The sequence below is a fragment of the Larimichthys crocea genome, chromosome IV (assembly GCF_000972845.2).
Source record: "Larimichthys crocea isolate SSNF chromosome IV, L_crocea_2.0, whole genome shotgun sequence".
NCBI classification, from domain to species: Eukaryota; Metazoa; Chordata; class Actinopteri; family Sciaenidae; genus Larimichthys; species Larimichthys crocea.
In genome coordinates, this window is record NC_040014.1 from 4010496 (window position 1) to 4021765 (window position 11270).

General features: G+C 40.7%; 1 protein-coding gene across 2 annotated transcripts in view; it reads left to right on the forward strand.

Moving 5' to 3' along the window:
* stxbp1a (syntaxin binding protein 1a) overlaps positions 1-10928 on the forward strand; it is a 37241-nt gene extending 26313 nt beyond the window's left edge. The window contains exons 16-20 of one of the 2 annotated variants that reach the window (XM_027278610.1): positions 248-349; positions 794-879; positions 2608-2762; positions 4705-4862; positions 9036-10928. In XM_027278610.1, the coding sequence (XP_027134411.1) occupies positions 248-349; positions 794-879; positions 2608-2762; positions 4705-4814 (453 nt within the window). In that variant the 3' untranslated portion in view covers positions 4815-4862; positions 9036-10928. The remainder of the gene's footprint in view (positions 1-247; positions 350-793; positions 880-2607; positions 2763-4704; positions 4863-9035) is intronic. The other variant, XM_027278611.1, reaches the window with a different exon arrangement.
* The last annotated feature ends 342 nt before the right edge of the window (positions 10929-11270 follow it).

An 11270-nucleotide genomic window follows, 5' to 3' on the forward strand; every position in this document is an offset into this window, starting at 1 on the left:
AGACGCTCCTCTGTTTTGTTTTGTTTTTGTCTTCTTTTCTGTCCTTTTCTCTGTCAGTCTGTTGATCTCTGCTTCCCATCATCTCGGGCGGTCTGCTGTGACTTCTGTGTCTTCTTGATTTGCAATATATGTCCTGTATCTTCTCTTCGTTTTATACTGTGTGTATGGACCGAACACTGTGGACGACTGATAGGAGACATACAGGTGATTGTGGTCACTATTTCTTCACGCTTATCTCCTTCATTAGTCCACCCTCCGCCGAGGAAAGAAGCTGGACAGGAAGGAGCGCGTGAGTGAGCAGACCTATCAGCTGTCCCGTTGGACACCACTGGTGAAGGACATCATGGAGGTGTGTTTAGAGGGCTTAAATCACTATTTGATTCTTTATACAGTACATGTTATGATTTGTGTGTGTTTCTTGGGTTTTATTTAACCTGCTGCTCAGCACTTTTCACTTTCAAAACCATTTTCACTGCAGACTTTTTTTAATGCTGCAAACCTTAAAAAAGCAACAAAAGCAACAAACTAATTTATCTAAGTGGAATTAGTTACTTTACCCACAACAACCTCAGGCAAACATCTGTTTTTCCAGCCTGGTTGTTATCAACTATATTTAGCCCCTTATTTGTGCAAAGGCAATTCTCCAATGGACCTCCATGATGGAGCCACACATGGTTGCTAAGAGACATAATGCAACAGTGAAGACCCTACAGAAGTGTGTGTGTTTGTGTGTGTGTTTAAGGCCGACAACATTGCTGACAATGATCTGTTTTGTCTTTTTGTCCCCCTGCAGGATGCCATTGACGATAAGCTGGACACCAAGCACTACCCATACATCTCCACCCGATCCTCTGCCTCCTTCAGCACCACTGCAGTCAGGTACACACACACACACACACACACACACACACACACACACACATACATGCACATCGCTATGCATGGTAACGGACACCTTTTTAAATTACGAAGACAGAAATAATGGTATTAGATCAATAGTAATTTGGGAAGGGAGATGAGCCTAGCGGATCAATAGAGAGCAGGGCGGTGATCCTGATAACTGGCAGGTTAGTGAGCCATAAACATGCCAGTGTGATACGAGCTCAGAGTTTTGGCAACTTTTCTACAGATTTTAAAGAGGTTGAACATCAAACACTGGACAGAAGCATTTAAAACTCTAAATTTGTATATATTTACATCTTTTTAAGCTTTTGTTTGGATTTGTGAAAGTGAAAGTGTCTACAGTCATAGAAGATGACGAATCAGCACATTTTAGATAAAGAACTTTTACATGACAAGTCTGAGTAGAAACTTTTTTTTTTTTTAAAGCTGCTGAAATGTCTTCCTAAACAAAATGGATATCAGCTGGGAGCTCTGCCAAAATGTAACCAAGCTGACCTGAATACAAATCATCAATATTCCCAACTCCCTTCCCAACTGGATGTGAATGAGTGTGTGTGTGTGTGTGTGTGTGTGTGTGTGTGTGTGTGTGTGTGTGTGTGTGTGTGTGTGTGTGTGTGTGTGTATGACTATGAGGGGGAGGTGATGATGCCACTTTCAGCCCCACTAATCCCAATACTTCCACTCCGTGTGGAAGCTGCTGGTCTGTATTGATTTAGCATCCAATCCTCTTCTGCTACAAACTGATCTGCTTCATTTGCTGTCCCTCCCCCACAGGCACACACACCCAGCAGGAACATATTAGAATACATGTAGGTTAGTAAAGGAAAAGCTACACACATGCAGATAAAACCTTTAATGTTGGAGTCTGAGCTCAGGTCAGCTAATCTCTCATCTTATTTGCTTTCAGTTCCCAATGTATAATGGATAGAATCGATATTTTCATATTAACAATGCTTTAGATGACTGTGTATAATATAAAAGGTTGCTCATTGGGACAAATCCACTGAATCAGTACAGACTCTAGCGCCCCTATCCCCTATATTTGTCACATGGGTGCAGTTCGTGACATGTAATACTTCCTATAATAATTTCTGTTATGATGGATAAACACCACAAACTGTGCTGCCAGGTGACCTGCATTCAGCAAAAGAAGAAAAATCTTCATACATACTTCCTCATCATTCTTCCATAATACTGGCATTCAAACATATGAATTGCTTTCTAAAATTATTTCAGTATTGCAGTAAACATCACACATATTTACATTTATTAAGAGTGCTGTATTTTTATCTTTTATTAATGTTCAGTTGTAGCATCTTATAAGGAGTATTGTGAAACACACTTTGTCTCATCATGTATCCAAATAATTGATATTTTTCCTTGAGCAGTGTCTGCAGGCTGCAGAGCATCCTGCCAGGGTGTGTACAACCTCCAACAAGCCCCACCAAATAGATGGTCAGTCAGGAGTAGCCTATATGTAGCCTGGAGATCCTGAGAGACAAAATTTAGGGTGAACATGTTATTTATGTGGGCTACACAATGAAGTAGTATTTCACTCAAATTAGCTCAAAGTGTGGACATTTTGTCCCTGGAAACAAAAATTTTTGTTGAGAATGGGTAAAATAAATAAGGATGAAGGGATAAGGAAAAAATGAGCTATAAACCTGTAATAACGTGACCCTGTTTTCCTCTCGGCTCTGGCAGTGCTCGGTACGGCCACTGGCACAAGAATAAGACACCTGGAGAGTATCGCACCGGGCCACGTGTCATGGTCTTCATCATCGGCGGCGTGTCCTTCAGTGAGATGCGCTGCGCCTATGAGGTCACACAGGCCAATGGGAAGTGGGAGGCCATCATTGGTGAGTAGTGCAACAGGAGGCGCTACTGAGCGCAGGTCGAGAGTAAGAAGAAGGGTTCTTATGTGGAGGCTTTGGCACGTAGCTACTCAAAGATAGACCCACAACAACCTTGAAGAGTAACTTAACACCCCCTGAAAATCTTGTTTTTGCTGACCTCAGTTTAATTCCTCACCTCGCTGCAGTGATGTCCAGTAGTGTGCGGCTCAGGCTGCATGTTTCTGTCAAAACCCGATCTGAGCTCAAACTGAACCCGAGCTCCTGATCTTATTTTTACACTATAGAACTTGAAGCACTGTGTCAAGTAAGCTGACATGACCGACCCAAACCTGAACAACATTTATAATGTTTTGTCCAAACCTGTCCAGACAGATCCTGTCAGGCCCGGGTTGAGTGTCGGTCCTTCAGTGTACTTCAGCACACATTACTGTTAGGACACCGCGACATTACTGTGTGGTCAGACTTCTACTTGAGGGGTGCAGTAAAACACTGCTTTCCAGCCTGGTGTTGAGTCAGCGCCTTTAAGTGGACTGTGTTTTATAGAAAGTGTGAAAAATAATTAAAGCTGCGTCCTAATTCAGGAGCTCCATCCTTTGACACATTTACGGAGGACTGTGTGAGGTTGGAACAGCAGGTGCAGGTTCACTCCAGTCTTCTGAGGGACACATAAGGACACAGCTCCTGAACAGGGACAAAACTAAAAAATAAATAAATAAAGATAGAGGGGAAAAGAAACATGGGGGTGAATGGTCAGTCCAGCCCTGAGGTAAAAGAACAAATCCAGAGTGTAAAAAAGAAGCTCTCTACCACACATTTGATCTAATCTCAGGATCAAAGCATGAGGTCCTCCTCATCAGTGACATTAAACTATTATGATGGGCCCTAGCTACTGTATATCGTATTATGTTGTCACATGATCAAATAGAGACATGACAGTGGACAACATCAACACACATATAACATACCCAGCAATCAACATTGCATTTCTGTGCTTATCTGTATACCAAAAAAAACATAGAATTTAATTATAGATTAACTATTTTGAAATAAAAATATAATGAAAAACATGATGGGTTTCTCTTTCCAAAGGTCATATATAACAAATGGCATCACTCACAAGGGCCGTTCTCTGCCCAATACATTTCTGGATGGCCCCTGTGCGACTGTCTGTTTATGCCCCTGTCTTTTGTGAATGTAATGAGAGTTTTTAAGAATTTCTTTGCTGGAATTAAGTTGCGCTTTGTTGAAGCAAGAGGAAAGATGTGTATAAAAGAGCTATGGTTGTTGTACGAACAAACAATATATCATTCCACTGGTGAAGTAGACTTCTAGAAAAATCAATACAAGATGTGAATGTGGTTTGACATTTCAGGTTTTATTTTGGCATTTTTAAATACAAAATGACAAATCGTGAATTTAAGATCAGGTTTTGCAAGAAGAATCCTCAAATAAGAAATAACACAGCTCCCGGCATAATTTCCTTTCCATGCACCCAGATCACTGTAGTATGTGGATGTGGTCTAGCTGCAGATAGTCATAACAACCTACCTATTGTGTGCAATGTGTTATGTTAAAATAGCCCTTTATGTTACGTCCCTGTGTACTGTTTATTCGATGTGTTAAAGCTTTCGCCAGCCAGTCTGTGTTCTAAATGGGAAAGTGTCTTGTTGTGCTCTGCTTCAGCTGTTGTCTTTAAAAACAACTGTTGTCTTTGAATTGCAGCCACGCCATGTCTTTTTTCTGTGTCTGTGCGTCCAAGTTCTGTGTGTTTGTGCAACATGGCGAGCGTGTTGTGTGTGTGTGTGTGTACGAGTGTGTCTGTGTGTGTGTGTACTGTGCGACAGGTTGCTTGTTTTTAACCCTTTTGGTTTCGGAGAGAGAGTGGGGAAGGGGGCATGGCATGTGCTGAGAGACGAGTGGTGAAGCCGCCTCTGTTCCTCCACAGGTTCCACCCACATGCTCACCCCCACCAAATTCTTATCGGACCTGCAGCACCCCGACTTCCGAGAGTCAACTAGGGTGTCCTTTGAGGACGCAGACCCCTCAGCCGAGTGAGGCAGAGACAGATTGGGAGGGAGGGAGAGAGAAATCACACTGAAAAAAGTAAAGGCAGCCGCACAAAGAAGCCCTTTCTGAACCTTCACAGTACAAGGGCTTCCTCCTTGTTCCTTCCTTCTTCTTTGATCACTCAGTACTGTTTTATGTAACTCCACCCTCCTCCTCCCCGTGTCCCTCGGGGATGGGCACCCCCGACCTTTCCTCATTGCATGGACCGCTCCGTCGGGCTCCAGTCCCTGTATACTGAGAGTTAGCCAATCAGAGTGGGAGTCCTGCTTTCCAATCAGGTGTAACCTGTCTGCTGTTCCATAAGGAAGGCTGAATCCAAACCACAGTTCAAATCCACTAATTATCAGGTCTGCAAAAAAAAGGCTCTTGTGGACTTTCCGCAGACTTCTAGAGAATCTGCTGGGGATCACTCTTCAGAGTTTTCTGAAAGAATTACCCGCACATCATTGCAATAATGTAGAAACGATATTTCAACAGATAATGTAGAAATACCTCAAGTTGATGCTAAGATGCATCAAACATGTTTTGTAGCCTTGATGATAATGATGATGATGTTACAGTGGCCAAAGCCCCTTGAGTCCACGCATTTGAATACAGCCTGAGTAAAGTCTGAGCGGCCATGTCTGAGGGGGTCGTGACCCCATCCCTGCTGCCTCCTCCCATCATCTCAGCTGGGTGGATTAAATCACCCCTCCACGGCCACCCAAAGGCCCTTTGAGCCTGTTGAACACTCACTCCAGATTTAATCTACCCCCGAGATCCATCTTTATCAGTTTTTACTGTCAAATTATTTTTTCTAGTTAACCCTTCGCAAAGACAATCACCTTGATTTGTTGCTGGTTTCTTTCAGGACAGGTCCTTGAGTTGGATTTCAAAGAAGGATTCTCTCCTTTTTTTCTTGTGTTTTTATTTTTTCTGTTGACTCCCAGTCCTCTGACTCGGCACATTTCACTCTCTCTCAGCCCACCATCACATGCTCACATGACTCACGGCTCGTCGGCAGAGGGTGCTAAATATCAGCAACAGATCATTTTTATAATGATCTAACTTTCAGGGTGCTGACACACAAGGCAATTTTGAGGGGCAACGTAGAAACAGTCAACAATCATTTCAGAAGAGTTTAGTTCATTTGCCCCAAAAAGTTGCCCTTTGTATCATGCCCTGTATGATGCCTCTCTGCTGAGAGTCTGGGTATGTAGCAATGTTCCACCCGATATGCTTTAGCAACTTAATACAAAACGAAGATGCCGCACATGTCGAACAGCTGCCATTAATCCCCCCTCTCCCTAACAAAGAAGGCTCTTCATTTTTTCCAAAACTCATCCCTGACACCAGTCACTAGCAGACTTTTCAGTTGCAGGAACACAGAAACAGAATCTGTGTAGAAGTAAAAAACACCAGGAGCTCATACCTCCGCCAAGGCTGACCAGTCCTCTGAATTGTAATCTGCTTCTGGGTGCAGATCTATGTTTAGAACACACAATGATGCATAAGTTGTTCCAAATTTTGAGTGAGACTCATTCAAATGAAAACGTTTGCAGTTGTGCGGATTTAGCAGGATTGAAGTTGATGTATGCATGTCTAAATGTGTTGTGTTAGACTATGCATTTATCAAAAATAGGCCACACCTGCAAGAATTTGGCAACTATTTAAACTAATATAGTCTGTAAACATATAGATATATATTTAAAAAGAACAAAAAACTTTTGCAGTCATCCACGTGTTACTTATTTGATTTGGTTTGTTTTTTTTGGATTGGATGAAATGTGTAGTGTTGAAACGTTTTAATTCGCCTGTCAACAGATGAAGAAAAAAGTGCCAAATATTCACTTACAGATTTGTTTTAAGGTTTCTCTTTATGCCTCGTGGCACCAAAAACTGATCAGCTCTTCCTCAGATCATGCAACAAATTTAATTGAATTTATCATTGTTTTTGAGCGATACTGCTAACGAACAAGCATATGATTTCCATATTCAAAACATAACCTCCTTGGTGGAGGTAATAAAAGATACCTGTTTGCATTAATATCCATGACCACCTCATTGTTTCTGTATTTTATTAGTAAGGCTACATTTAAACGCACATTACCATTTAAAGCTGGACTTTCACCCACTATAGAAAACACTGTATCCCTGGGCATCCATCCCATTCCTAACTGATCTGCTAAAGCGATATCGTTTACAAACCAACTTTTGGTTTTATGGTTTTCTCAGTAAGCAGCTCTCACCATAAGCAGTATGGCTGCTAGCTCGCATACTGCTGCATTCAACACTTCCTGAGCAAAATGGCCATCACTTACTAAAACAAGTCTTTGTTCTTGTTATGCTGTTTTGGTCTAAATCTAGACATGTATACAATAATTCAGTGGTGTTGGAGATCAACGTCACAGTGTTGTGTTTCTGGGGCACAAAGGCTCACGAAGCTGCGTGTTTGGGGAACAGCAGAGAAGCAGGCGAAGCCGGTCCGATGTTGACCTCCGACAATCCACACTAAACCACCACCCACGACCCCCATGACACCCCCACATCACCATAACAAACCAACTCGAGATGGGCTTGCCTCTTTCTCTTCTGTTTTTACCTTTAACCACCTCCACTTCCTGTTCTGAACCCTCAATGGGATCAAGTTTAGTCTGACTGTAGGTGAATGTCTCTAAGTTAAAGCAGCTCATCAAAGCAAACAGGAAGGAGGAGGAAACATGCAGCTTTGCAACAGAAACAAATCAATGTAGGTTAAATACTGTTGCCAATGTTGAACAGGTGTGAGGAGTAAAACAAATGGTTTGTTTGCCTTTTGGATGATGAAGAATTAAGATGGCAGTAATCCATCTGTAAATCTGGTAATGAAGCGACAAACAAATCTGGCAAAAGGTTTGCTTTGCTCCGGTCCAGCACCTTTCAAGTTTTACAATGTCTGAAATGTGTCTTCAGCTGTCACTACAGTTCATCCCTGTGTCATCAGGGCTTCATTCATATTTATGGCAGATGATAGACTTACCGGTAACTCTCTGGGTTTGGATTTCATGACACGTAGAGAAGATCTGCTTTTGCTGTATTTATTTATTTATTTAGCTTTTTTCAGCAGTGTTGTTCAGCTCTCTGCATGCTTTTTAATTGAAGGCCCACGCAGTCATGTGTACATTTTTCTAACACCTGATTGGCTGTGCTGTGTAGACAGTTTTGGTGTTGCAGAATTTCTACTAGCCCACCCGCTGCTTTCAGCTAACGACAGTTGTGATCACTGATCTGTGTGCTTCCATATTGTTGAGCTGCATGTGATTTAAAGGTCCAGTGTGTAAGATTTAAGGGGCTCTATGTACAGAATATCATATGCAGAACTATGTTTTCATTAGTGTGTAATGGCCTGAAACTAAGAATCATCTGTTTTTAACTTAGAATGAGCCTTTTACATGTACAGGGTCTTTTTCCATGTTGAACCGCTATGTTTTTACAGCAGCCTAGTACGGACAAACCAAACAGCGGCTCTAAATAGGGCATTTTCACATGTTTAGCAGCTGCTGTAGTTTCTCCTTCATGCTGGGAAAGAGAGGGTGAAATTAAGGGGTTGCACTGAGATGCCATTAAATCATACACACTGGACCTTTAATACGGCTTCATTAGTTTGTATCAGGCTGTGTGTTTGTTTGAGTGTAAAATAGCATTAGTCAGGTGGAAGGAGTTTAAATGGTACTTTACACAAAGACAAGTCAAGATTCAAATATTTACATTTAAAACAATGGATAATTGGAGATATCAAATACAATGAAAACCCCCTAATTTGGGGGATTTTCCTGCTTTCAGATCAGTACATGTTCCTTTACAGGTTCGTAAAATGTTTTCTCAAGTTTTAAGGACAATTGAAAATGTCTATGTATCTCTCAGAAATACGTTTTTACCAGTGAGAAATAACTGCAGCAATAGTTGTAATCTGTCCAAAGTAACCTTCTGAGATGGAGTGCAGGATAGAAAAAGTACATACACTTGTGCTTAAGGACAGTTAACTCTTTGACACATGATCCATTTGGACTGTGGGTTTCTAAGTTTCTCTATCTTTACTTTCATCACTGTGTGAGACTGCCCATCTACAGTAGGCATTCATAGCAAGAGCTGAAAACACATTTTTCACCTGTTCCTTTCCAAACGTGCAGATCTAACACTGCGTCTGTGTGTGTGTGTTTGTGTGTGTTTTATTCGTGTGCGTGTCTCCAGGATCAACCAACATCTTCACCCCCACCACCCTGCTGGAGCAGCTCAAGGCCATGAACAAACCAGACGAGGAAGTGACAAGCTAAAATCCTCCAATCACATCTCTCTCGTCTTTACCTTAACCCTGTCCCTTTCTCCTTCTACCCATCTTACCTCTGTCTCCTGCCCCCACACAAATCCTACATGAATTGTGTATGCATCTTGCTTGAGAAGAAAAAAAAAAGACATCTTAGATGATAAAAAAATATATATGTTGTATCAAAGAATAAAATTGTTGCAAGTATTCTCATGTTTTACAATGGATGCAACTAAATAAACTTATTTAAAAAGGTTTAAATATCAGAACAGAAGGCCATTTAAAACTGAAAGTACCAAAATGTAATATTGTATGCTATGAAACCTGCTAGAGTGTGTAAAAGGTAGACATTTTCTCTTGTTTGATCCTTTGGGTTTCCTCCTTGGTGTGAGTTTTATTGGAAGCAGGTGGAGGAGGGATGTCTAGTTTGAGAGGTTGATGTTGTAAAATATATCATATCAGTCAACATGCAATATATATATAAATATGTTCATCAGAGAGGAGTCCCTAACCCCCTTCCCCTTTACCCCTGCCCATTTGAGATGTTCGTATTCAGTAGCATGCTTGGACTTGTGTGGACTGTTAATGTGTTTGTATCCAGTGTGGATGTTCTGGGAGCCGCAGAGCAGCTTAGCATTTAGCTTTTTCCTAACACGTTGAGCTTGAATACTCCACTGAAAAGTTTTGTTTTGAGTATCGAAAAAAGTATAAAAGTGTGTGCTTTTAAAAAACTTTTCAAACCCCTCCTGATGCATAAACCACTACACCAAACTGTTGCCGGTTTAATAGGGACGTCTTACCAAAACCTTGGCAATGTGACCATAAAATGGTTACTCAAAAACTCATTCATAAAATGTGGGTAAGATATTTTTATTTATGTATGTGGAATTTAAATGAATCATTGGCTTCCAGTGTTTGATACTCAAAAGATACATTTTCGGTGAAGTATTTGTTTTAAAGCGCTTGGTTTAGCAGATGTTGGAAAGAGAAAGAGCTCTGTAAAAAGCCAGAATCATCCCTCCTCCGGCTGCCGAGACTGTAAAGTATTTACTTGCCACAAACTTTTCCTTTCTCCGGAGAAACTTCACGTTTTAATGTCGAAAAGGCCGTTGCTTGCTGATATTAAATGAATAAAGGGCCAGTTGTATTTCAGTATTGTATCCTGTCAGAATAAGTCTTATCTTTGGTTAGTAATGATGTTTTATTGGGCCATGCACTGAAGTAGTGTTGTGTATCTGCCATATGTTGCTGTTTTAGCGTCTCACTGTTGACTGGTAATATTTCTGACTGTGAAGTAGTGATACTTTTCCTTTAAAAATGCCAATGTGAAGCCGCTGTGTTCTTGATGTTTAGCTGTAGCTGTTAGTCGTCAACTGGGAAAAAGAACTAATATCTATATTTTCTTTGTCTGTTTCCTCCTCTGGTGCAATGTAAAACCCTCCAATGGTGAATGGCTTTGCAAAAAAAGAAGAAAAACCCCTAAACCTCCCCCTCTTTTCACTTTTATTTCCTCCCTCCCCTCTTTCCTGGCCAAACAAGTTATATATTGCACTATAATGCGTTTTCTGTGATGCAAACGCTTGACTTTGTGTTTATTTTTTTCTATTATGATTTGCTGTTGTATAGGGTTCACTCTGTCAAATCAATTGATTTATATCAAAATTATTTATCAGAGAAGAAATAATGATACATTAGTCTGTCCTAAAACTGTTTAACTTATTGGGATTGTATGTTTGCGAGTGTTGAAGCACAAACAATACTTCATGTGTACCTAATATGTACTAAGGCTGTCTAATAAATTGGCTTCGTTAAAGACTCAACTCTTCTTTTGAATACTATCTTTACTTCTGAAAAAGAATCACTCAAAAGTGCAGTGACACAGTTACCACTTTTATTATCCTTAGGGACACCTTACAAGATCCCCTGCAAAATACTAAAATACAGTTTGAGAAATAATGGTACAAAAGTAAAAAGGATTAGAAGTTAACAAAAACAGAATTCACTTAAAACATCCACAGATTTATTTTATGTATTTAAGTACGATGCATAAATCTATCTGCAAAAATAGTCGTGTTGTTGGTCCTGTCTGTATGTAAACATGGATCTCCATGTTTGCTCTACATAAAGCTGCTCAGTCACAGTAGACTTACTCGTCTAGCTCA